A 27,052-nucleotide genomic window follows, 5' to 3' on the forward strand; every position below is an offset into this window, starting at 1 on the left:
AAGGCCCGACAGCGTCTCTACCACCTCAGACGCTTGAGAGACTTCCAACTGCCCTCCAAGGTGCTCAGGAACTTTTACTCGTGCACCATAGAGAGCATCCTGACGGGAAACATCTTAACCTGGTTCGGGAACAGCACCATGCAGGACAGACGAGCTCTACAGAGGGTTGTGCGGTCAGCTGAGCGCACCATCCGCTCCGAGCTCCCTGACCTGCACTCAATCTACAGCAGGCGGTGCTGGACCAAGGCCAGGAAGATCGTGAAGGACCTCAGCCATCCCAACAACAGACTGTTCTCTCTGTTGAGGTCAGGAAAGCGATTCCGCTCCCTGAAGACCAACACAGAGAGACTGAGGAGGAGCTTCTTCCCGCAGGCGATACGGTCTCTCAATCACACCACCACACAGTACTGACCCACACATACAGTTCTTACACACACACTGGACTTTCTGGACTTTGTTTTTGCACAACACTGGTCACTATATTCTTCATTTCCGGTTAATACTTGTACAGCTGCTGTTATTGTGTATATATTTATTTATATTTAGATTTCTTCATACATTCTTATATAGTTCTATATTGTGTATTTTGTTGTACAGTTATTTTATTTTCAACTTTAATTTATATATTTATCTTTATCTTATTCTTCCCAGTTAAATTTACCCTTCATTCTAATTTGTGTTGTACAGTTATTTCATTTTTAACCTTAATTTATATTTTATTCCTTCCTAGTTAAATTTACCCTTTTTAATTTTTCATATTTATTTCCTATCTTATTCATAGCCTTTTCCTTTTTTGTTCTCTTTAGGTCACGAGCAGTTGTCCAAGCATTTCACTACATATCGTACTGTGTATGACTGTGTACGTGACAAATAAAATTTGAATTTGAATTTGAATTTGAAGGTGCTCAGGAACTTTTACTCGTGCACCATAGAGAGCATCCTGGCGGGAAACATCTTAACCTGGTTCGGGAACAGCACCATGCAGGACAGACGAGCTCTACAGAGGGTTGTGCGGTCAGCTGAGCGCACCATCCGCTCCGAGCTCCCTGACCTGCACTCAATCTACAGCAGGCGGTGCTGGACCAAGGCCAGGAAGATGGTGAAGGACCTCAGCCATCCCAACAACAGACTGTTCTCTCTGCTGAGGTCAGGAAAGCGATTCCACTCCCTGAAGACCAACACAGAGAGACTGAGGAGGAGCTTCTTCCCGCAGGCGATACGGTCTCTCAATCACACCACCACACAGTACTGACCCACACATATGGTTCTTACACACACACTGGACTTTCTGGACTTTGGTTTTGCACAACACTGGTCACTATATTCTTCATTTCCGGTTAATACTTGTACAGCTGCTGTTATTGTGTATATATTTATTTATATTTCTTCATACATTCTTATATAGTTCTATATTGTGTATTTTGTTGTACAGTTATTTTATTTTCTACTTTAATTTATATATTTTATCTTATTCTTCCCAGTTAAATTTACCCTTCATTCTAATTTGTGTTGTACAGTTATTTCATTTTTAACCTTAATTTATATTTTATTCCTTCCTAGTTAAATTTACCCTTTTTAATTTTTCATATTTATTTCCTATCTTATTCATAGCCTTTTCCTTTTTTGTTTTCTTTAGGTCACGAGCAGTTGTCCAAGCATTTCACTACATATCGTACTGTGTATGACTGTGTACGTGACAAATAAAATTTGAATTTGAATTTGAGTGTGTGACTCACAAGTGACAGATTTCGGTCCTCACAAAGATAGCTAGACAGGAACACACACACACACACACACACACACACACACACACACACACACACACACACACATCTGTGATCGATTATCGAGCCTGCGCTGCTGTTTCCGCTCTCTTCTGCTTCTGCCTGTCATATCCCAGAATCCTCTGCGCCACAGAATAGTGTCCAGTCATTGTGGTTCAGCTCGGTTCGGTTTCATCCACCCAGACACAGCATGAAGGAGACCGCGGCCAAACGACGCGACAAGGCGGGAGGCCGGGACCGGGACTCGAAGGCAGAGAAGCCAAAGGAGCCGAAGGAGGTGGGCCCAGAGCCGCAGGACGTGGAGATGCCTGAAGAGGAGGCGGCTAATGCGGCCAAACAGCCAAAGGAGCAGGACAGCCTGACCCTGGACGGTAAAACTCTTCAAACACCAATACCGATACCCCCCAGCACAGACCCGGGAACGGGGTCTGTGCTGGCCCGGTACCGAGAGTCACGGCAGCTCGGCGGTTAGCCTATTAGCATGAGGGGCTAACAGCCCCAGAGAGTCTGCGCGTCATTTAGCTTAAAACCGACACCAACCTCTCCCATTCGCGGGTCCGGACCGGGCCCCGTTCCCCTTCAGACCGGTGTCGTGCCAAACTAGGTATCCCCGACAGAATTTGTTTCCCCTGCGTCGGGAGCACACGCTGGACTGTCCAAATCACGGACAAACAGGGTCCCACATTGTTGATTTTTAGTTTACAAACACTTCTTGTAATGACTAACTACTCCTGACATTTTGGAGATGTTAGCTCTTTACACAACGAAGTTATAGTGGGACACAAATAATATCAGGCTGATCCTGCCACAATTTGTTCCCCCTGTGTAAATCACGGACAAACAGGGTCCCACATTGCTGATTTTTCGTTCACAAACACTTCTTATTATCACGCATTACTCCTGAAACTTTGGAGGATTTAGCTCTTTATAGAGTAAAGTTACAGGAGAATAAAAATAGTTATCAGCCAAAATGTTAATGGTTTATTAAAATAATCCCATCTGATATATAATTTTCTGTTGTAACCCCCAAACTGAATGCTAACGTAACGATGCTAATTTTTCCCTTTTTCACAAAATGAAAACATCAGTACTTCCTGCTCCCAGCACAGGGGAAACAAATTCTGTCGGGGATACCTACTTTGGCACGACACCGGCACCGGCACCAGAACCCCCCCCCCCCCGAAAACAGATTTGATGGTCTCTGAGTGCAGAGAGGGAGAGAGAGCTGTGCAGGACGTAACAGCCAGAGAAATAGGACCTCTTCCGCCCGTACATTACACAGACGCCACATCGGGGAGACCGGTCAGAACAGGTGGCATAAAGAAAGACAATGACATGTACGACACAATAAGGAGTGGAGGAGAGAAAAAGAGTTTATCAAACATGAAGCGTAGTTTGATCTTCTGCTGCTGGTTCAGTCAGGTTTGGTCAGAGTGATGAAACCTGCAGCTTTCAGCCCAACGGCGTCTGTGGACGATCCACGCTCTGTGTTTGCATGTCTGCTCCCGTTTACAGTTTTAGCTGTTTGGTGGTTGTTGAAATAGTTGTGTGAGCTTTAACCTGAGATTCTGGCGTTAAAATACATTTATATTGAAATCATTCAGGATTTAATGAATCTTTGAAACCCAGCCCTATGAAGGATAAACATAAACATCAGTTTGCCTGAGACTAGGGCTGGGCGATATGACCCTAAATTCATATCTCGATATTCTTTAGCTGGATGGCGATATACGATATACATCTCGATATTTTTAAAGCCGTTAAGTGAGAACAAAGAGAGAGTTCTTAGTCAAAGCTGTGTCCCAGATCTCACACAGGCACTTTTATTAACATACAGCGCTGATGTACAAGGAAAAATTACTCAGAAATAAATTATCAGCACTTATTAAATAATAATGCTCCATGAATAAAATAAAACAGTAGCTCGTTAACGCTGTCCAGCCCCGCACGGGGCGATCCGCGGTAACTTGTTAACAGAGATTTGCCCCGTTAATGCCGTTATGGCGTTAACGTCACGCTGACAGCACTAAAATAGTCTCCAAATGTTTTCTTTTTACCGAGCAGCTCCTCTTTGATAGCTGCCGTGTCCGTCCTGCCTGCAGGTGACGCGATAGCGGAGGGGGAGTTGTGTTCAGTGAAGGAGAGGCGAGGCCGAGTAACGCAGCGTAGAGACAAAAGTGGACGAAAGCGAGGCAAACATGCGGCTCCACAAGTCTAGTTATAACGTAACATAGACTATATCGATATATTTAAAAACTCGGTGTATCACCCAGTCCTACCTGAGACTGATGTGAGCCTCGACTTTGTGCTCCGCCCTAACACATGAGGCATGAATGCAAGCCCAGGACGTCGTCTGTGTAGAACACCAGGACCTATCAGGGCGGCTCAGGTGTAACAGGAGACATGAATGGATCGTCCGGTTCTCAGGAGGATGTAACCGTCACCTTACGGCATGGATGTAGAGCCGCGTTGTCATGAGCACAGCTGTAAGCAGCTAAGCTCCTTCTCTGTAGCATCTGCATGGATGGAGGTCAAAGGTCGCATGAAAAGGCGTAAACATGAGGATCGCGCTGAGCCGAGGTCTGTGGGTCATGTGACTGGTGCTAATGTCACCCCCCCAGATATTAAGGAGCACGTGAAGCAGATCGAGAAGGCCGTGTCGGGGAAGGAGCCTCGCTTCGTGCTCCGCGCTCTGCGGGCGCTGCCGTCCACCAGCCGCCGCCTCAACACCAACGTGCTCCACAAAGCCATCTGTGGCTTCTTCACCAACAACGCCACCACCCGAGACTTCCTGCTGGGCTTCCTGGAGGAGGTGAGCAGAGATGAGCTGCAGCTTTGAATTAATGACAAACAGGAAGTGAACCCTGACCTCTGAGAGCCGCATCATCAAACAGTAACCTGATTATTTATAACAAGGTGATCGATTCCTGATCAGATGGTGTGTGTGTGTGTGTGTGTCTGTGTGTGTGTGTGTCTGTGTGTGTGTGTGTCTGTGTGTGTCTGTGTGTGTGTGTCTCAGCCGATGGAGATGGCCGACGGAGACGTTCAGTTTCGTCCTCGCACGGGGAAGGCGGCGGCAGCTCCTCTGCTGCCAGAGGTGGAGGCGTACCTGCAGCTGCTGCTGGTGGTTCACCTGACCAACAACAAGAGATACACTGAGGTGACCCGCCCCTCACTCACCTGTGTGTGTGTGTGTGTGTGTGTGTGTGTGTGTGTGTGTGTGAGAGACCCGCCCCTCACTCACGTGTGTGTGTGTGTGTGTGTGTGTGTGTGTGTGTGAGTGAGTGTGAGAGACCCGCCCCTCACTCACCTGTGTGTGTGTGTGTGTGTGTGTGTGTGTGTGTGTGTGTGTGTGAGAGACCCGCCCCTCACTCACGTGTGTGTGTGTGTGTGAGTGAGTGTGAGAGACCCGCCCCTCACTCACGTGTGTGTGTGTGTGTGAGTGAGTGTGAGAGACCCGCCCCTCACTCACCTGTGTGTGTGTGTGTGTGTGTGAGAGACCCGCCCCTCACTCACCTGTGTGTGTGTGTGTGTGTGTGTGTGTGTGTGTGTGTGTGTGTGAGAGACCCGCCCCTCACTCACCTGTGTGTGTGTGTGTGTGTGTGTGTGTGTGTGTGTGTGTGTGTGTGTGAGAGACCCGCCCCTCACTCACCTGTGTGTGTGTGTGTGTCCCGCATAGTCTCCGGGTTTTTCCACGAGCAGCTGCAGAGACCAGCCTCGGTAACCAGCCTCGGTAACCAGCAGCACAAACGCCTTTTGTGAGCCGGCGTGAACAGCTGAGGACGAAGGTCGAAGGACTCGAGCCGGGGGACTCTGTGCTCGCCGGTGACGCTCTGTTGTGTGCTGACGGTGACGTTTGTGTTTCAGGCGCAGAAAGTGTCGGACGACCTGCTGCAGAAGATCGTCTCCAAGAACCGCCGCGCTCTCGACCTGGTCGCCGCCAAGTGCTACTATTACCACGCCCGAGTGTACGAGTTCCAGAACCAGCTTGACATCATCCGCAGGTACGTACACACCTTTCTCCTTTCCTGATGACATCACACCCTCAGACAAGCAGTCACACGACTGTCCCCCCCCAGCTTCCTGCACACCCGCCTGCGCACGGCGACCCTGCGGCACGACGCCGACGGGCAGGCGGTGCTGCTGAACCTGCTGCTGAGGAACTACCTGCACTTCAACCTGTACGACCAGGCCGAGAAGCTCGTGTCCAAGTCCGTGTTCCCCGAGCTCGCCAACAACAACGAGTGGGCGCGGTACCTCTACTACACAGGTGAGCTCACAGCCGCGGCGCTCAGGCGAGTCCCCGCCATGACGCCGCGCTCACCCGCCTGTCATGTGACCCACACAGGTCGTATTAAAGCCATCCAGCTGGAGTACTCGGAGGCTCGCAGGACTCTGACCAACGCTCTGAGGAAGGCTCCACAGCACACCGCCGTGGGCTTCAAACAGACGGTACGCACGCACACACACACACGGTCAGGTATCGGTGTCTGGTATTGATCACTGAAGCATCGATCGGCTCCGGTTCAGGTCCACAAGCTGCTGATCGTGGTGGAGCTGCTGCTGGGAGAGATTCCCGACCGCCTGCAGTTCAGACAGCCGTCACTCAAACGCTCCCTGATGCCCTACTTCCTGCTCACACAGGGTCAGTGTCACACACACACACGCCTGATCATGTGACCCAGACCGTAGAGTTATGGCGAAACGATGGGTTCTGATTGGAGGAACAATGTTTGCTAACACAGTGGTGTACCTACCTTCAGATACTCGCAGCTTCCCATGAGCCTCTCTGTTCACTTCCTGTATCTGTGTGTGCAGCTGTGAGGACAGGTAACCTGGCCAAGTTTAACCAGGTGTTGGAGCAGTTTGGAGAGAAGTTTCAGGCCGACGGGACGTACACGCTCATCATCCGCCTCAGACACAACGTCATCAAGACCGGTGAGCCAATCGTACGCCGCCGTCACACTGCACGCTGCTCATCAGCCGCGCTCAGTGTGTTACTGATCTGTGTGTGTGTGCAGGTGTGCGTATGATCAGCCTCTCGTACTCTCGGATCTCCCTCGCCGACATCGCTCAGAAGCTGCAGCTCGACAGTCCCGAGGACGCCGAGTTCATCGTTGCCAAGGTAAACAGACGCGCTCAGCGCCACCTTTTTAACGCCGACCTCGTGACCTCTGTGTGACCTCTGTGTGTTTGCGTCACAGGCGATCCGTGACGGCGTGATCGAGGCCAGCATCAACCACGAGAAAGGCTTCGTCCAGTCCAAGGAGACCATGGACATCTACGGGACCCGGGAGCCTCAGCTGGCGTTCCACCAGAGGATCTCCTTCTGCCTCGACATCCACAACATGTCGGTCAAGGTGAGCGCACCTGAACATACACACACCTCTCACACCCAAGGACTCAAGGTCAACACAAGAATGTGAAATCACAAAAGCTCCGCCCACAGACTGCTCTGCATCACCATAACGCTGCGAGCTCTGTCACTTCCTGTCAGCAGAGGTCTGACTGGAAGCCTTCTTGTCAAATCTGTGGAAGCAGCTTCTTCCTCCTGCTCCTCCTCCTCACATTAAAGCAGATTGAGGACGAGGAGGTGGAGGACCCGGGGATCCGCTCGGTTACACGACCTCAGGTTTAAGAGTCGATCACCCCGATGCTAATCTCCCTCTGTCCTCCTGCAGGCCATGAGGTTTCCTCCCAAAGCGTACAACAAGGACCTGGAGTCTGCAGAGGTAACACGCACGCGCGCACACACACACACACGCACGCACGCACGCACACAGCACGTGATGTCATGTCTTTAGTTGACCACATGGTGGCAGCGTGTGACTGTAGCTTACACAGAGACAAATCAGAATAAAATAATAAAGATGCACTTCCTGTCATCTGCATTCAATCTGTTTTTTCTGTGTGCGTGCGTGCGTGTGTGTGTGCGCGCATGTGTGTGTGTGTGTGTGCGTGCGTGCGTGCGTGCGTGTGTGTGTGTGCGTGCGTGTGGTGCGTTCAGGAGCGTCGGGAACGCGAGCAGCAGGATCTGGAGTTTGCTAAAGAAATGGCTGAAGATGACGATGACAGCTTCCCATGAGCCTCTCTGTTCACTTCCTCTGTGTGTGTGTGTTTGCGTGTGTGTGTGTGTGCGCTGATGTTACCACGTCAGTTATTACCCAGAATCCCCCTCTGCTCTTGTTTTCTCCCATGGCAGCGTTGCTGCTGTTTGTTTCTCTCTGATAAATAAAGTTTTTTGTTTACACGCCTGTTTGTTTGTTGGTTTGTTTGTTCTCTGGGTGATGATGTCAGTGATGAGGTTTCCAGGTTGACAGTGAGGGCTGGTAGCAGATGAGAGATGAACAGCAGCAGTGCACGCAGCTCTCAGAGCACAGAGTAACTGTGATGAGCTGTCTACAGTAATGCTAATGTTAGCCATGTGCTAACAGTCTTTGGTGTCCGTGTGCTCCTACGGGAAGGGTTGTTGAAGCCAGGAGCCGTGACGAGGGAGGGCATTATGAAGCTGTGAGGCATAAATGATTAGAATAAATGAACAGGAGAAGTTAGCTGCTTTCCACATCTGTGCACAGCTGCCTTCCTGAACACCTGAGGCCCTCCTGATGGTCGCTGCATGTGCGAGAGTCAGCGCAGTAATCATGGGAATAAAAGTGATTCTGAAAAAGGAACGATGTGAAAGATACTGTAGAGGTCTGCACACTGACACAGAACAACAGCACAAATTGGAAAAATGAACTGATTCAGTCAAGGTCAAAGGTGAAAGTGTGCAGGCAGTCACATGACCTCAGATGTAAAGGATGGACAGACAGAGTCCATCTAATGTTCCAGTGAAGAAGTGAAGGTGGCTGACAATCTGCAGACTGGACAAGTGGACACTGATGAGAGTTGGAAACGTTTGTCCCGTCTCTGGTCCCCCACACCTTACATCGTTTTTTTGACTCGAAACGTTAAAGTACTATAAATGTGTTACAGTGAGGTTTATATTTATCAGGTATGTGTGCTTTTGAAGCCAAATGCTGCAATTTTTCTGTAAAGCAAATTTACCTATGGGTATAAATAAAGTTACCTTACCAGTTGTTGATGCAGTGGTGTAAACCACACCACCACTGGACTCTAGAGCAGTGTCAGCGTGTTCGCCGGACTGACCAATCACGCTTCTCCATCTGGCGATGGACGAACGAGTCTGGGTTTGGCGGTTGCCGGGACAACGGTACTTGTCTGACTGCGCTGTGTAAAGTTTGGTAGAGGGGGGGTTATGGTGTGGGGTGTTCTTCAGGAGTCTTCGTGCTTCAGCAGACCGAGACACTGCGGACACCTTCGTGTTCCCAGTATGTGGGACCAGTGTGGGGATGGCTCCTTCCTGTTCCCACATGACTGCACACCAGTGCACAAAGAAAAGTCCACAAGGACACGGACGAGCCGGTTTGGTGCGGGAGGACCGGCCTGCACAGAGTCCTGACCTCAGCCTGATCCAACACCTTTGGGACCAATCAGAGCGGAGACTGTGAGCCAGGCCTTCTCCTCCAACATCAGTGTGACCTCACACATGTGCTTCTGGAAGGATGATCAACCCTCCCCATAAACACTCCTGAACCTGAGGAAATCCTTCCAGGAGACGTCCAGCTGCACACGGTGGGCCGACATCATATTCCACCCTGTGGATCAACAGTGGGAGCTCACTGGAGTTCATGTGACCTTTGCACATGTCGGGCCAAGAATCAAGCAAACGTGATGTATTTATATAAACAGAAAAACAATTTGAGACAAAACAAGAATAAAAATAAGAAGTTAAAACACATCATGTGGCCCAGAACACAAATGCACTCAGAATTACATTCAGTGTAAAACAAAGTGTGCAGGACTTTATCTAAGAAACCTTTACAGAGAAGCGCCTGGACTGTATCATCCAGACAACAACAGGAGTCAAGAAACTGGAGCGAGTCCGGCCCTTTATTTTGAAGAGCTCAGCTTACCGTGACGGGACGACTGAGAGCCTGCACAGACATGCAGGACGTCAGCAGAGGTCACATGATGGTCGGGGCTGAGCTCGGTGCTTCAGAGGAACAGCCACGGATACGGATGTGTTCTCACCAAGAGGCAGAGGGTCTGACTCCTGCTCCAGTTTAAAGCAGGTGAGCTGCTGTTGTCATTGTCTCTGTTAACTGAAGGCAGAAACCAGCTGCAGGTGAGCCCAGCGTCTGATGACTGAGTGCAGAAAACAAGCTTTTTCCTCTCTGCGGGTGAACATCGAGGCTTTGCTTTCAAACTTTTAATCTCTGCTCAACGTTTTTACTTTTCACTTTACAAACTGATCACAAAGTCACTTCACATGACCAGACTTCCTTCTTTGGCAATAAGAGTGCATGTAGCTTCCTGTTGAACTGGGTGGGGGCTGTTACTAAACCCTGCTGTTTGAGGGCTGAGCGGGCAGCTCTACCGTCCAGGACGGCCACGTCTGGCGATGCAGTGATGAAGCCCCGGTAACGGGTTGAATCCCTCCGGCCAAGGGCAGATCGAATGAACTCGAGAGCATGTCACAATGCTCCTCGCTGCTGATAGTTTTCACCTTTTGGGTGGCTCCATAATGTGCGTATGGTGTCTGTGATAATCGTCAGAGTCGCCTCAGATCAAAAACCTGATTCCTGCATATTTTCAACAGCTCGATTCACATGAAGAGGAAGTTGTTTCAGAGAAACGGGGCCTATCTGTGGTCACGTGATATCCTGGAGAACGATATGGGTCTTGGCACGGGCTTCATTCGGACAGGCCTCGCGGCTTCACTGTTAGACACAACATCATTAGTCACTTCCTGGCGGAATTCTGTGATGAACCCACAGTGTACACGGCCTCAGGAAACCCCCACTGGGCCCTGCCCACACTAGCTTTACCCATCCGGTGCCCATCAGTTTTTTGTGGTCCCCAAGGGCTAAACTGCTGTGGGCCTGTGTGGACACACCCACAGTGGCCCCACACAGCCATGTTTGGAGGCACGTTACTTAATATAAGGAAACAGCAGACAGGGAAATGTGATTACTGTGGAGAAGATGAAAGAATGTTTTATTCCACTGCCAGAAATATGAAGTTAAACTGGTTCTTACTGACACGCTGCAAAGAACTCAACAAGTGAAACAAACAGTCTGACAGCTCTGAGTTGGTCTCTGCGAGCAGAGCTACATACCGAACAGCACCAGCAGGAAACACATGTGGTACAGAGGCCCTCTGTGGATCATGGGGTCTGCCCACAGTGCCCATGTTGGCCTCAGGAGGGCATCACTGGGCAGCATTAGTGTGATGGGCTCAGTATCACTCTGTGTCAGTGTGGTTTGTGTGAGCAGTCAGCTGGTCCATGTATATATATATACATACATAAATGGAAACAGGCTGTTTTACAGCTGATCAAAAGTTTAGGATAGAAAGTTCCAGACTTGAACTCAGTAATAAATTGGTCCGCTGTTCTTGTTGATCACTTCATGCAAGTGTTTCCATGAGGTGAGTGGGAACATTTCTCCAAGTGGTGAAGACGGCCACACGAAGGGCGTCTGCTGTCTGGAACTGTTGTCCTTTCTCAGTTGGATTTAGATCAGGGAAAGATGCACGATGGTCCAAAAGAGTGACGTTATTCTCCTGGAAGAAGTCCTTTGTCCTGTGGGCATTGGGTACTGTAGCGTTGTCCTGTTGAAAAACCCAGTCGTTACCACACAGGCAAGGGCCCTCAGTCATGAGGGATGCTCTCTGCAACATCTGGACATAGCCAGCAGCCGTTTGTCACCCCTGCACCTCCTGAAGCTTCATTGTTCCACTGAAGGAAAAAGCATCTCCCCAATCATTGTGGCGCCCCCTCGTCTGTAGGGCGAAGAAAACATCTCAGGTGGGATCTGCTTGTCATGCCGGTAAGGTTGGAAACCATCAGGACCATCAAGGTTGCATTTTTTTTACAGGAGAAACAAAAGGTTATATTTTTTTCTCATCAGAGAATTAGTTTTTGAAGTCCTTCAGTCTCAGATGCCATTTGATGGTTATGGGGGTGCGGTCGGCACCACTAATGGCCTTAATTTGGGTTGAGGATTTTTTAGGTTTCCACTTCATGTTTTTTTTCCATAACTCCCAGGACGACCGTCTTAACTGCATCCCACCTCAGCAGCGATGGTGCGCTGTGAGCGACCCTACTTATGCAGTTCAACAAGCCATGTTCAAAAAGGAAAGTGTTTTTGCTTTTGCCATCAGAACATCCTGACAGTCTGACAATGACAATGAATCCACAGTTTTGCACAGATTTGGCCTTTTAAAGGCATGTGGTCCTAAACATTTGATCAGCTGTAAAACAGCCCGTCCCAGTTTAAGTTTATGAAATGTAAGTTAAATGTTTTGTCTCACTGCCATTTCTGCTTGTTGCATGTTGTTGGAACCTTGTTAAGATCCAACCATGCAAAAGATGATTTTTTGCCATTTTTCAAGTGGTCTCAAACTTTTGATCGGGACTGTGTTTAACAATCGATTAGTTTCTTCTGAATGGATTAAGAATGCTTTTTTTTTCCACATTGCAATGCATCACAATTGTAAATCATTACACAATTAATTGTGTCAGCTCTATTAGATGTAAGATTGTATATTTGCTTTGGAAATGGGCAGTTTGCTTTATTGTGCTTTGTATTTGTTTTCAGACTGCAAGGAAAGAAGGCTAATGTACACCGAGCATCTGAGGAACACCACGCAAGTCCTCCAGCACATTGGATCCAAAAACCCGGTCCAGTTCCTCAGACACCATCAGAGACTGTTTTGAAAGCCCTCTACTATCAATCTGGATAAAAAGAAACTTTGCCAACCACTGCAAGTATCAATGTTTTAAATTTTGTTTGACTGTTTATTATGTACTTATTTGTTTTTGGTTGTATTAAGTTTGATATTAATTAGATCAGTGCCTTTTTAGTCATTAATTTGATTATTAAATATTAACTGTTTAGGGCAGCATGGTGGTTAGCACTGTCGCTGCACAGCAAGAAGGTCCTGAGTTGAATTCCACCATCTTTCTGTGTGGAGTTTGCATGTTCTCCCCGTGTTTGCGTGGGTTCTCCCCGGGTACTCCGGCTTCCTCCCACCGTCCAAAGACATGCAGTTAGTGGGGATAGGTTAATTGGATAATCCAAATTGCCCGTGAGTGTGAATGGTTGTCTGTCCCTGTGTGTTAGCCCTGTGACAGACTGGCGACTTCGCCCTATGAAAGCTGGGATAGGCTCCAGGAGACGGTAAACAAGCTTATTAAAATGTATTTTAACTGGTTTACTTTATATTAGTTTTTTATTTCAATGTAATAATTGTACAAAAACCAAAGTTCACTGTGAATTTTACATTTATCAACAAGTATACTGTTATGTATTCTGCATTATCTCTATATTTTCCACGGGGAAATTCTGGTAACTACAGCTGCCAGTATTTTACCGTAAATTCTACAATATTGTTTTTACAGTGTTGGACAACACCCGCCTCTCCAACACCACCCTAAGAGAGTCCAGCTTCTGATCAGTTTACTGAGTCTGTTGGCGTCTGCGACCCTCAACCCTCTGTCCCAGCATGCAACAGCACAGAGGATAGCACTGACCACAACAGACTCATAGACAATTCTGAGCATTGGTCGACAGATGTTGAAGGACCTCAGAGACTGTGGCCCTTCCTGTAGAGGGCAGTGGTGTTTTTAACCACGTCCGGTTTATTATCAGTGTGTACTCTGAGGTATTTACCGTACTCCACAACGTCCACATCAACCATGTCCACTGAAAACGAGTGACTCCTGCTGGGTGTGCTCCAGGGGTAAAAATGTGTGGAGTTTATCTAAACGCAGGAAGGAAAGCTTGAAGAAAGCACCGCTGTGCGTCCAGCACAGAGCCACAGCCTGCTGGGTGAAAGCAAAGAACAAATATAAAGAGTGTTCACAGCAGCAAACAGGCTGACTGACCTTTGACCCTCACTGCCCTCAGTCATTACTGTTTATATGATGATGATAATGATGGTGAAACGTTTCTCCCATGAAGGCGTCCTTTCCTGCTCTGTGATGGACAGAGAAACCTCCATGATGAGCACTGCTGCTGACGAGCTGCTGGAGGCCAGTTTCTCCAGGATAAAGATTTTGGACCACTATAGAGATCAGCTTACAGCCCTGTCTGAGGAGCTCAAGGAACTAAAGCCAAAATATAACAGGACAGGATGTGTTAAGTTTTTTTCAAGGAGATCATCTTCCCTATTGTCTTGTCCTGAAATCACTGAATCACTGGAGAAGTTGCAGAAGATAGAAGGTGAAATCAATGAAGCCCAGCAAAAAAACGAGGAACTGTTAGAGAAGCTGAAGATTTCTACAAACAGCTGTGAGCACGTCGTGGAAGAAATTCTGTCAGCAGCAGCAAAAAGACTTAAAGTCAAGAACCAAATTAACTTCAGCTCAGCATCAGCTCGAAAACTCATCCAAGAAATGTCTCGATGTGAGTTTCAGCACATCCTCGAAGGAAAAGTGGTGGTGAGGTTCTGTTATTTCATTTTTACATCATCATTAGTGAGATCTAAACACATACTAAAGGTTTAAAAACATATCATTCATGCTTTTATGGTTTATCACTGCAGCAGTTTTTCCCTTAACACTGACAAACTGATGAAGAACAGAAATGATTCTGTTGTAACCTGTTCTCTCTGACGGTCAGGTTGGATCTGTAGATGGTGGAAAGGAGTTGCCACTTCCTGAAGTCATTCAAATGTCGACAGAATTAATCCGGAAGAATCATGTGACCGAAGCTAGCGAATCACTGAGAGCTGCAGCTGACAAGATCAAAAAGTTCATCTGGGACCTTTTTCAGCAATTCAGCAACATTGAGTAAGTTTTTCTCTCTGTATATAAAATGACTCCACCACAGCTCTGACTTCCTGTAGGTGTTAAACAACCAATGAAATCTTCTTATGGCCTCTCACGTCGCGATGAGACACATAGTCAATAGTGCGCCAACAACCCTCTCTGGGACACGCCCCCCTCCCACTGGGGTTTACATACGTGGGACTCTCCACCATTTGGTCTTAAAACTGAAGAAGGTTCTCGGATGAAGCGTCTTCACAAACTCGAAGAAGTCCAGTCGGCTCCGGGAGTATCCTGTGTAACTGCGAGAGATCAGCTCAAAGGGAAACCCTTCTCCAAGAAAACAAGCTCGACTATGTCACAGGTGAACCTCCACCATGCACATGTGGCACATGTGGCAGGGATCCATGTTCATAAAGCCCAGCGACACTCGAACCACTTTCTGAACCTGCGAGGCTTCAGACGTCATCGATGACGACACATTAGGTGATCAGCTGTGAAAACACCTGGATCACTGCTGTCACTGCCTTTGTGTTGTGTTTGGAGTTAGTTTCTGGGTGCTGAGGTTTGGAAACTGTTCTCAAACTCTTCTCTGTGTGACCCCCCCCCCCAAATCAACATATGACCCAGTTTAAAACCCTGATGCTCACTAACCATGAGTTACAACAGTAGATCAACCTAACGATGCCTGAATTGAACTCATATCCTTTAAAGAATTTGGCACGGTCACAGCAAATCTGCCAGGTTGGAGCACAGACTTACATCCATTGTTCTGAATTACTAAGTCCTCCATAAATAATCACCAAGGAAACTATAAACAACATCATGTCACAGTCAGGCAGGATTTCATTAGTAAATTTGCTGCATTCCAGCTGTTTTAGGTAAATCTGGTACGAGTCCTGTTTGTTGTTTGTTGTTTGTGGTGACGACTTACAGCTGAAATCACACTGACTCGACCTTCACTGGGTTCTTTTACAGAGACAAGGTGATCAAGCTACCTCAACAAGCAGGTGAAGAACAGTCTGCCTCCGAAACAAGGAGTGGTGGTGACAACAAGGAAGAAAGTAATCAACCAAGTGAGGAGAGTGGTGTTGATGACACAAAGAAAGATAAAGACTATGTGCCCCCACCTTACTGGCGTGATAGTGATGATGGTAATGGTGCTGCTAAAAGGAAATTTAACGAGCAGAAGAATGCAAGCGATGCTGGAAGCTGGGTGCTGATCAATTTTCGCTCGATTAAAGGGAAAAAGGAAAAATTGAAGGGTTTATTAGAGAAAAACAAAGATGTATTAATTTTAACAGAGACGTGGACGAAAAATGAAAAGAAGAAGCACAAGGATCAGGTCCTTCGAGACATGTTAACTGAAGAGTACAAATTTGTTCAGTTTACGAGGGAAGAGAACAAAAAAGGAGGTGGCGTCGCGATTTTATTCTTAAAGACCCTTTACAAGGGTAAAAAAATTAATCTGATCTCAGCCAAACACTTTGAATATGTGGCTGTAAGGCTGAAGCGAACTGGTTACCAACCTGTCCTGGTCATCGGTGTGTATCGCCCTCCGCAGACGAAATTCAAAGATTTCCAGCCGGAGTTTGAAAGCCTCTTGCAGGACGTTTCTGCAAAATGCAAAGACTGCATCATTTTGGCTGGAGATTTTAATATCTGGGTTGATAAAAAGTTGAAGAACAAAACCAAAAAAAAAATCAAAAAAAGATTTTCGTCTATATTGAACAAAAACAGTCTTAAGCAACATGTAAAAAGCCCAACACATAAAGGAGGTCACATTCTGGATCTGGTCATCAGCAGAAATGTTGAAGTCTCTGATCTGAGTGTTCGTAATGACGACATAGCAGATCATTGCAGTATATACTTCAATGCCACACCTCCCCTTAAAGCAGAGGAGACTGAAGATGAGGATGAATTTGAAGATGAATTTGAGGATCAAGTTGTGAATGAAGTTAAGGATGAAGATGAGGATGAAGTTGAGGATGAAGATGAGGATGAGGTTGAGGATGAGGTTGAGGATGAAGATGAGGATGAAGTTGAGGATGAAGATGAGGATGAGGTTGAGGATGAAGATGAGCCCACAAAAAAAATGAAAAAAAGTGAAGAGTAGAAAACTTGATGCACCTATTTGTCCTTTAAAAGCTGAAATATGTTGGACTCCTGGACGTCCGAGCATTGACGTTTCAGGAGTCATCATCATACACACATAACACATCGCATTGACTCAGGGGGCTGAATAATCACGCACACCCACTTTGCAGTTATTTATTTGTTAAAAATGTTCGGAATCATGTCTGATTTTCGTTCCACTTCTCACAGATTTGGAGAAGGGTGGCAGATGTAACTGGCTGATAATGTTAAAAAAAATTCTACCCACTGTTAACCATAATTCAATAACCCTGTAAAACTAATAACTGAATGTGCTTTTAACTCTTCTTAGAATGAGATTTTAACCACTACGGTGCAAAGTTTTTAGATACTGTGTTGATAAAGTACAAGAGATACAATCAGTCAGTGTTTATTCAGCAGTCAAGGACATCAATATTTGCATAGTATTTTTACTGACATGTTTTGGGCAAAAACATTTTGAATTTTAAAATACGAACATTTGTAACAAACAATTGACAAATTAGCCAGTTCCAATGTAAAACTTTATCTGCCTGTTAAAAAAAGAAGATAATCTTCTCACAAACTGGTGTTTGATTTTGAAACAGGAAAAAAGTGGGGAAACAAATGAAAAGACTAACATTTGAATAAAACCTGAAAGCAAGTAAATACTTTCTATGCTGCCTTATGGTAAACTTTGGTAATATTGATAAAGAACAGCACTGGCTGATGATGAAATACAGTCAGCTGGCATGGTGACACTGCCAGTATTAACCTGCAGGGCTGGACTGGGACAGAAAATTGGCCCCAGGTATTAAAGCCATAAAGCCTTTGAATGAAAACAAACCCTGTTGTGACAGTGATGTACAGTCTTGTTGGTATATGTATGATTTCTAAACATTCTTTCCCAGTTAAATTTACCCTTCATTCTAATTTGTGTTGTACAGTTATTTCATTTTTAACTTTAATTTTTATATTTTATTTTCTTCCTTCATAGTTAAATTTACCCTTTTTAATTTTCATATTTATTTCCTATCTCATTCATAGCCTTTTCTTTTTTCTTTAGGTCACGAGCAGTTGTCCAAGCATTTCACTGCATATCGTACTATGTATGACTGTGTACGTGACAAATAAAATTTGAATTTGATTTGATTTGATTTTTACCTCAGATAAAAACTTTGTTTGCAAGATTCAGATAATTATTTAATAAAAGCTAGTGTCATGAAATCAATATCCTTAGTATCCTTCTTTTCCTATTATATTGTTTTATGTACTTTAATAATGAAGGCTTGTAGAGCAAGGCCACTTTTGACTCGCAAAGTGCTCAGCCAGACTAAAAAACAGGAAGTTTTAGTGCACAGGCATATTAATAGATAAGACACAGAAAAGAGGAACTTTGCCATATAAGCAATGTTTGAAACTGTGTGACGTGCAAAGTACAGAAATAATACCATATAAGACACATGTGGAGCTAAAAATGTTAGAGCTGCAACTGGCGTTTGAGCTGTGCAGGGGTCTCTCTCTTCCGGAAGATGATTGAATAAAAAGAAATATAAATGTTTTAACACACTATGAGTCGGTTTTCTCTGTTCTGTCACGGGGACAAAAGAATCGGGGTTAAAAGCTAGACATTTTAAATGAGAATAAGAAAGTATTTCTTTGTGCCCCCCTCTCCCTGTTAATGCCCTACCTGCCCCCCTGGCAGCACTTTGCTAGACCCGCCCCTGCACAGTTACCAGCTGTCAGCTGCTTAGAAAAGGATCCTGGTGTTATTTGTCTCTCAGAAACAGTTCATAACTTCAACTCATCCATGTCACCTAAAAGGTAAACCTGTTTCTCCATCACAGCTCTGATGGTTCAGTAAGGACATCTCCTGGTTTCATCTTCATGTTTCCCTCTCACCACATATCCAAACCGACATCATGACCAGCAGCTTTACAGCTGTGGCTCCAGCAAACATCAGCTGATACTAGAAAGTAATATTAAATAAATTCTAACAACAGCTGATCAAGCTTAAACGTGCTGCTGTTGTTTAGCGCGACATCTGCTGGTTTCCTCTTTCTGGCGCAAAGTGGGCGATAAACAAACAAGAGAGACGATCAGCTGATCATTGATCAGTTTCATGATTGAAGTAGAAACAGGAGAGGGAGGGGAGAGAATGAGAGAAGAAGAGGCAGCTGTGCAGCATAAAGACAGAATAAATCCAGCTTTGTGTCTTTTTTCCATCCTAGCTAAAGTCCGGGACAAACTGCGTCTCTTCTCAGCTCAATACGAAACGTGTAATATTTTCTCTGAATGAGGGACCATTCCATTTTTAAGGAGCCGTTGGCAACTCTACTAACTAACCTTATGAATAAAATAAAGTTCACTATCAGTAACATCATAGCACCACCCAGCTGTATAGAAACTCTGTCATGCTAGCTAGCACGCAGTACGAAAAAGTCAGCATGACGAAAATAAACTCCACCTAAACTTCGTTTATATCTGACCTGCAGGTTATAACTTCTTACCTGAAGTTCAGTTCACCTGACACTCGGACCGGCGGCCGCCTCGGGTCTCTGCTCCTGCCTCTCCTTTCCCTCATCCACCTGCTGGCCTCTGTGAAAGCTCCACCAGAGAAACCAAACAACTGAGTTATTTTTACAGATCTGCCAGCATCTGGCCAATCCACCACCTCTCATTGTTCATGCCATTACAAAAATAAATAAATAAATAAGTCATCAGCCCACCGGCAAATGCCCGGTATGCCTGATGGCCAGTCCAGCTATGTTAACCTGTTAATCTTTCGCTGAAAAATTGTTTTCTGCGGTGCCTCTTTCGTGCTTGTGTAACCAAGACGTCTACTCACCAAAGAATGAGTGAAGCAATATGGATAACAGCAGAGGACAATTTATTTAGGGTCTGATGGCAATTTACCATCGGTGTCCAGCACTTTAAAGGATTGATGGACTGGAGCACATCCGTCCTTAACATACCCTCTTAAACATCAGCTTGACACTGATACATCAAAGGAAACTTAACCGACTCTAAGTGCAAATGTTTCAACCTGAACAACTTAAAACTTCTCTGGGATACAATGTAAACAAAGGCAAGAAGAAGAAGAAAAGAAAAAAATATATTTCCATCAATAGCCACTTCTCCTAACCAGGAGACAAGTGAATATATTGTGTAAAGAGTCCTTTTTCTCAGTCCTGGGGTTGTAACACCACAACCTCCTCAGTGCGTAATCAGAGAGTCTATTTGACAATAACCAAAATGTCTTTGGATAGTCTTTGTGAATGCGAAAAACAACAACAACAATGGTGTTAGCTGGCCAGCAAAATAAAGAGAGTGTATGGCACTGAGTGCGGGCGTGTGTGTGAGTACTTCGGTCCAAATAATCGAGGTCCAGATGGATGAATGAATGGCAGCCGCCGGTCCTTTAATGGCAGCAGCGAGACAGCGCAGCAGCGTAGCAGCAGTGAGGCAGCGCAGCAGCGAGACAGCGAGGCAGCGCAGCAGCGAGACAGCGAGGCAGCGCAGCAGCGAGACAGCGAGGCAGCGCAGCAGCAGTGAGGCAGCGCAGCAGCGAGACAGCGAGGCAGCGCAGCAGCGAGACAGCGAGGCAGCGCAGCAGCGAGGCGTCTGGCAGGAGAACGAACAATAGTCTTTTTTAAAGGCTACTGCAGAAGGAGATATTCCCCGCTAGCTCACCCAAGCTTGCTCTCTGGCACAGCTACAAGCCATGTGAGCTCGTAGCCCCTCCCACTTGGATGTACTACAAAAGTCGACGTAAAGCAGCCGCAAACCAATAGCAATAAAAAAACCTCAAAATCACTGAAGAACATTTTATACCCAATATAGATATATACATATATACTGAATATCACACAATATCAGATAACCAAATTAACACTGGGTTACACTTGGCTCTCCTACCTTTGCTAACGTGATGCTCATAGTCCAGAAGCCGATGCTGCATTCACTTACACTCGGATATCTGAGCATCACTGTGAAAACATAATTATACATTTGATTTCATTGAATTTTATTGTTTTAGCTTTGGGGTGCCACCTGGCCAGTCTGGTTGGCGGGGGGTGGCCTGTGCCCCCCCAGGCCACCCTGCTGGACATGCCACTGCAAACAAGGCAAAGTAAATCGTTTTGTTTTTTTTTTATTTCAAATCTCTTTGAAAACCTCTAAACTTTCCTAGCAGTCCTTCACAAACAGGGAACAGTCTGTCTATTCTCTCCATCTGTCAGCTGCTGCTGGCTCTTCCTCCTCCTCTTCCTCACACACTGCCGAGTTTGTCCTGGTGGATCATCAGGGCTGCAAAGCCTCACAGATGATGTGCAGCAGTGGGTCCCTCAGTCTGTCCTCACTCTGGACACTTGCAGTCGTCACACATGGAAATCAAATGTGTGATAAGCTGCAGGATTCAGACACAAGTGTAACTTATAAACACATGTTCATACTTTTATTCCACAATCAGAGAGAAAGAAACAGAGAGAGAGTGCAGGACAGACAGACAGGTGACAGTCTCAGGTGTACACACTGCTACACAACAGCACAGAGAAGCAGGATTTAGTGTTTGTGTTATTACGAGTGTAAACAAGAAGAGTTCCAGATGGTGCAGTGGACACATGTGTGACTCCACCAGTAATGTTTTAATGTTCTTCATTATTAAACATTCGCACATAAATAAGGGACATAATATTCAGTACTTACTTTTGAAGGTTCACTCTTTGACCGCCCCCTTCTGCCGTATTTTGCGGCAAAATTAGCCAAAAATCAGAAGATTGATAATATATCTTTTTTCGATTTATTTTGTCGGTATGTGAGAGGCCAAATAGAATATGTTGAAACTTCAGTTTACACGAGGCATCAATTTTGGTGTTTATAAAATTATTTAGATCAATCCAAAATACATGACATGTTGGTTCCTCTGCATTGCTGCAAAAAGTACAAAGAGTGTCAATATTTTTCTTAAATTTAACCAGATATGTCTTTACCAGATAACATCTATGGATCAACTTAAGAGTAACTTCTCTGAGCTTAGTAGTTTATTTTATTACTACCTGTAATTCTCACTAATAACTCTTTTAGGCTGCGTCCGCACCTACACGAGTATTTTTGAACATGCAGCTGTTTCGTCCACGTAAATGGCGTTTCGAATCACCGAAAACTGAGATTTTTTAAAACTCATTTTTTTCCGTTTACGTGTGGACGAGGAATACGGAGTTCGTCACGCGACATCAAAGGTATGTGCCCTTTTTCACGTCACGCTGTGGCCACGTTTACATGAGATGAATTGCAGAATGGCAGATAGAGACAAAATACTGTGATTCTGACTGTCTGCAGGTTTTACACGCAGTTACTGTCCCTCCATTTACAAAGGCAGAGGCGTCATGGTGTCATTATTTTACTGTAGTTGTTTTTTCCTGTGTAATAATGTTCAACATTGCTGTCAATACATTTTTCAAAAAATGCCTCTCTGTGCAAAATGTGTTCAAAAACATAAACAGGTGTGAGATCCTGTTTGACAGTTGTCAGGCTGCTGATGTAAACTGATTCATTAGTGTATGTTTGACAAAGAATCTGAATTGACACGTCTCACTTTTTATCTGGCACGAATCCATGTGTTATTTTATCAGGTGGCAATATGTCCTAGTGCAGTCAGAGGGGAGGAGCCAGGGCCAAAGGTGAGGCCCATCAAGCACAGAATAATTTTAATCTGAGGATAAAACGCAGGTACTGAGGCTGAAAGAAGCTTCAGTGCTCTCAGAAGACTAAAAACATGCTAAGGTCAACAATGACTCGAATGAGATTAAACAATGCTGCTGTATGTCCACCAGCAGACACTGGACAGTATAGATGTAAAACCAATATGCCAGCAGTTTATCTCAGCTAACAAGAGGAGCAGGCCTGTGTTTGGCTGCTTCACATAGTGGACATTGAGTTGTTGTGTGGGGCATGTAGTCCATGTCTGTTGCTGTAACAGTAGCTCATGTTTAGAATAAAAATCCCAGCTCACTGAGTTGATCGGGGCAACAGTGCCTAAACTGTTGCATAATGTTGCTGAGAGATCTTTTACTCTGTGTTAATCTTAGACGAGTAGTTTTATGGACAAAACCCAGCAGGTCATTCAATGTTTCCTTAGTGCTGATGTGTCAGAGATGTTGGTGTAACTGAAGTAATGTTGTTAAGTCCTTAAAGTCATATTCTTTATTGTCATGACTGTATTTGAAGCTATTTTTAGTTTTGTATGATACCTGATTTATATGGAATATGGCTGAAGTAAACTAAAGCCTGAAATACTTATTCAGTCATTTGTTTAATAGTAATTTAACATTATATAATTCACATATAAAACTATGAACTGTAATTTTAAATGGTCTAAAAGCACGTAGAATAGCATATCGTTAGCTTCATAGCATAAGTGCCTAAGTCATTGACTTAGTCAAATGACTTAGGCAATTATGCTATGAAGCTAACGATATGTAGGCAAGTATATTTCTCCTTTTTTATCAAGAAGCAAAAAGAAAAAGAAAAAAGAAACAGGCCAGGGTTCGGTGGTTGAATCATCCGCCCCCCCCCCAACGCCAAAACCAAATCTACGCCCTTGATTTAAGACCTTGTATGTGAGGAGCAGGATTTTGAATTCTGGATTTAACAGGAAGCCAAAACAGGAGAAATCTGCTCTCTCTTTCTAGTCCCTGTCAGGACTCTTGCTGCAGCATTTTGGATCAGCTGAAGGCTTTTCAGGGAGTTTTTAGGACTTCCTGATAATAATGAATTACAGTCGTCCAGCCTGGAAGTAATAAATGCATGAACTAGTTTTTCAGCGTCACTCTGAGACAGGATATTTCTAACTTTAGAGATGTTGCACAAATGGAAGAAAGCAGTCTTACATATTTGTTTAATATGTGCGTTGAAGGACATGTCCTGGTCAAAAATGACTCCAAGGTTCCTCACAGTGTTACTGGAGGCCAAGGTAATGCCATCCAGAGTAAGAATCTGCTTAGATACCATAAGCTTTTCAGGGCCGAGTACAATAACCTCAGTTTGATCTGAATTAAGAAGCAGAAAGTTAGCGGCCATCCAGGTCTTTATGTCTTTAAGACATTCCTGCAGTTTAACTCATTGGTGTGTGTTATCTGGCTTCATGGACAGATAGAGCTGGGTGTCATCAGCATAGCAGTGTAAATGTATGCTATGTCTTCTAATGATGCTGCCTAAGGGAAGCATGTATAATGTAAACAGAACTGGTCCTAGCACTGAACCCTGTGGAACAATCTATGTGCAAGCACTCGAGGATGTTGAGCTTTTTCAGAGAGTAATCCAAACAGCAGTGGGTTTATGGCCGACCTTGAGCCACGGACCGATCATCAGCATCTTCTTCCTGTCACGTGACGGGGTCTGTCTCCGCCCATCAGCGACCCTCAGCATGAACTCCATCCAGAGTTGCAGCACAGCTGTGTGTGAGTCCTCTCCGCCATTCACTCAGAGATCTTCATGTAGATCAATTTTAAATACCGAGCTGAAGTTTACTGTAACAGCTGGAGAACAGCTGCACTCATTGTTTGACTGGAGCTGAACATTTGCACTCTCGGTGAGCGTTGGGACCTGGAAATGGATCAGACAGCACTTCCTGTCAGGCACAATTCACTTCAAGATGTTTAATGATGATGTGTGAGAAGGTCGTGCGCACGCTCGTCTCTGAGCTCACAGCGTGGCTGCACCTCAGGAGGTGACTCGACGTGACATCATGCTGATTGCATCATCAGTGCTGGAAGTTTCAGTAATGGGAATTTAAAAGTTTTGCAAGTAGGAATGTAATATTTGTGTAAGTTGTTTTTAGAGGCTTTTACTGCAGCGGGGTCTCATTTAAACACATATCTACACAGCAAAATCTCCAGTGTTAAATTAACACTGGAGAGTGTCTATATGGGTCCACACCTCTGAGTGTTAAATACAACACTGTTGAGTGTTAAATTAACACTTTTGACAGTGTTATATGTTTAAAAGTAACTTAGTCAGTTTTGAAGATTAACAAAGACTAACACTGAGCAGTGCTGATTTTCTAACACTGGAATATTTCTAACATTTTGAGTTATTTTCCAGTGTTAGAAAATCATTAAGAAAGCCCAGCAGAGGATGTACTTCCTGAGGCAGCTGAAGAAATTCAACCTGCCAACACGGACGATGATGCAGTTCTACACCGCAATCATCGAGTCCATCCTCACCTCCTCCATCACCGTGTGGTACGCTGGAGCCACTATCAGGGACAAACAGAGACTGCAGCGTGTTGTGCGCTCTGCTGAGAAGGTGATTGGCTGCAGACTCCCATCTCTGCAGGACCTGTACACCTCCAGGACACTGCGGCGTGCAGCCCGGATCTCAGCTGACCCTTCTCACCCTGGACACAGTCTGTTTGACCTGCTCCCCTCAGGCAGGAGGCTCCGGTCCATTCGCACCAGAACCTCTCGCCATAAGAACAGTTTCTTCCCCTCTGCTGTTGAACTCATGAACAATAACCGTATGACTGTTCCCACCACTAACACATGACCCTACGCTGTGTTCACTGCATCATTCCATGTTTGCACTGATCACCACCTGCACTCATGTATATATCATGTATATATCATGTATATATCTATCTACTTAACACTTTTAATTCTTATTCTTATTTTTATTTTCATGTCTATTTAAGCTTAATTTATAACAGTATTTATAACAGTATGTTTGCACTGAAGCACCGCAGCAATTTCCTAATGTTGTAAACCTGCTCAACATTTGGCAATAAAACCCTTTCTGATTCTGATTCTGAATTTAACACTCAGAGGTGTGGACCCATATAGACACTCTCCAGTGTTAATTTAACACTGGAGATTTTGCTGTGTACGTGTGACTCTGAACTCAGTGTGACGTTTACATTTAATGAGTTTTTATTTATTTAAGATTTATTTTGGGGCTTTATTTGGCAAAAGAGCAGGAAGGAGGAGCTCAGCTTTAATTGTTTCTAATGCAGAAGAAAAAACCCAGATGGGGGAAATGTTTACATAGTTTAACCAGGAGCAGGAAATAAAACTGCGCGCACACACGCACACACGCGCACACACACACACACACACGCGCACACACACACACACACACACGCGAGCGCACACGCGCACACACGCGCGCGCGCACACACGCGCACGCGCGCGCACACACACTTACAGCAGCTTATTTCCTGATTACTTCCTGTTCAGAGTCCGTGGCCTTTGTTTAAACATCATAAAGATCTGATCATTAAAACACAGGAATATGACGTAAACACTGAACTGCTGAAATTAAAGTTTCAGATTAAATTCCTGAAGTGTCCTGAGGGTGCAGGTGAAGAGCTGAGCAGCAGAATCAGCAACAGCGTGATCGTCTGTGAGGTGGAGGTGATAAAACTGATGAACTTCAGAGTTCGATCCACCGCACAAACACACTGCCGGTGCAGGGAAAGCACACCTGGATGGACCTCAGCATGACTGAAGCAGTGTGAGGTCATGCTGACACAGACGAAGCCTGGAGATCCTCACAGAGGAGAACATGGTTAGAATCACTCGTGCTCTGTTTTTGCCTTATTTCCTGTATTTCCTGTAAGTTTGCACCTTTTTCCTGCAGCATATGAAGAAATGAGGCGTGGCTTAAGACTTTTGCACAGCTCAGTAAAGCTGTAAGTTTCATCCTGGAGCAGCTGGGCTCGGCTCCTCACCGAGCCTGGATACGTGTTTAATAAGCTGGATGGATGTTCCCGTTGTTCCTCACACCAACATTGGAGGAAACATCCTGTCAGACCTGCTTTGAAGTGGAAACCTCCCAAATCCTTGCCTGTGGTGAATGATCCTGCTGACTCAGGGGGATTTTGAAGGTTATGAAACAGCTGCAGAAGCTCAGCGACGAGGCTGCTCAGCTTGATTCTGCCGTTATTGCCACTGCTCTGACGTCAGCTCGCACACTTCCTGTCCGGCACCGGCGAAGTTACACGTCAGGCCCGCCCTTCTACCTGCTGCTAGTTTTAAATCTGGGCCCTGAGTGGGAGTGGGAGCCTGCAGACTCCACGAGGACGTGTGCAGAGCGGCTCGTGCTAACCACCCCGGCATGAAGTGTCAGAAGTACACTGCAGGATAAGATTTGTGTGATACGCTCGTGTCCAGTTATTTACACGCCTGTGATCATTGCCTGCTCCTGCATAAGAAAAGTAACTGCAGCCCAGAGAGGGCGCTGATAACTGGGTGGGTTTGGATAATCGATTTATCGATTACAATCGCTGAAAGCCGACAGCTCGCTGACTCTGATGAGTCGGCGG

At 45.5% G+C, this 27,052-nt stretch overlaps 2 protein-coding genes across 3 annotated transcripts; both read left to right on the forward strand.

The window, feature by feature from the left end:
- Nucleotides 1-1,866: 1,866 nt before the first annotated feature.
- Nucleotides 1,867-8,034, forward strand: psmd3 (proteasome 26S subunit, non-ATPase 3). The gene is made up of 12 exons (XM_024802306.2): nucleotides 1,867-2,155; nucleotides 4,406-4,596; nucleotides 4,804-4,944; nucleotides 5,652-5,788; nucleotides 5,864-6,054; nucleotides 6,133-6,236; nucleotides 6,315-6,429; nucleotides 6,603-6,722; nucleotides 6,806-6,909; nucleotides 6,989-7,144; nucleotides 7,466-7,516; nucleotides 7,792-8,034. The coding sequence occupies exons 1-12, from the start codon at nucleotides 1,975-1,977 to the stop codon at nucleotides 7,867-7,869; spliced, it is 1,569 nt and encodes a 522-aa protein (XP_024658074.1). The 5' UTR covers nucleotides 1,867-1,974; the 3' UTR covers nucleotides 7,870-8,034.
- Nucleotides 8,035-9,808: 1,774 nt separating this feature from the next.
- LOC101464803 (uncharacterized) lies at nucleotides 9,809-17,958 on the forward strand. Of its 2 annotated transcripts, none has more exons than XM_024802158.2 (5): nucleotides 9,809-9,919; nucleotides 12,449-12,618; nucleotides 13,252-14,292; nucleotides 14,474-14,643; nucleotides 15,598-17,958. In XM_024802158.2, exons 3-5 carry the CDS (start codon nucleotides 13,774-13,776, stop codon nucleotides 16,733-16,735), a joined length of 1,827 nt encoding a protein of 608 aa, XP_024657926.2. In that variant the 5' UTR covers nucleotides 9,809-9,919; nucleotides 12,449-12,618; nucleotides 13,252-13,773; the 3' UTR covers nucleotides 16,736-17,958. The 2 variants fall into 2 exon arrangements, with proteins under 2 accessions (XP_024657926.2, XP_076739631.1); XM_076883516.1 differs by having other exon boundaries at nucleotides 12,449-12,614.
- Nucleotides 17,959-27,052: the final 9,094 nt, after the last annotated feature.

This window comes from Maylandia zebra, linkage group LG4, assembly GCF_041146795.1.
Source record: "Maylandia zebra isolate NMK-2024a linkage group LG4, Mzebra_GT3a, whole genome shotgun sequence".
In the NCBI taxonomy this organism is placed as follows: Eukaryota; Metazoa; Chordata; class Actinopteri; order Cichliformes; family Cichlidae; genus Maylandia; species Maylandia zebra.

Coding starts and splice junctions, on each gene's coding strand:
- LOC101464803 (XM_024802158.2), top strand. CDS start 13,774: ATGATGATGATAATGATGGTGAAACGTTTCTCCCATGAAGGCGTCCTT. Junction 14,293..14,473: donor TCCTCGAAGGAAAAGTGGTG/GTGAGGTTCTGT, acceptor TCTGACGGTCAG/GTTGGATCTGTAGATGGTGG. Junction 14,644..15,597: donor CAGCAATTCAGCAACATTGA/GTAAGTTTTTCT, acceptor GTTCTTTTACAG/AGACAAGGTGATCAAGCTAC.
- psmd3 (XM_024802306.2), top strand. CDS start 1,975: ATGAAGGAGACCGCGGCCAAACGACGCGACAAGGCGGGAGGCCGGGAC. Junction 4,945..5,651: donor ACAACAAGAGATACACTGAG/GTGACCCGCCCC, acceptor TTTGTGTTTCAG/GCGCAGAAAGTGTCGGACGA. Junction 7,145..7,465: donor TCCACAACATGTCGGTCAAG/GTGAGCGCACCT, acceptor GTCCTCCTGCAG/GCCATGAGGTTTCCTCCCAA.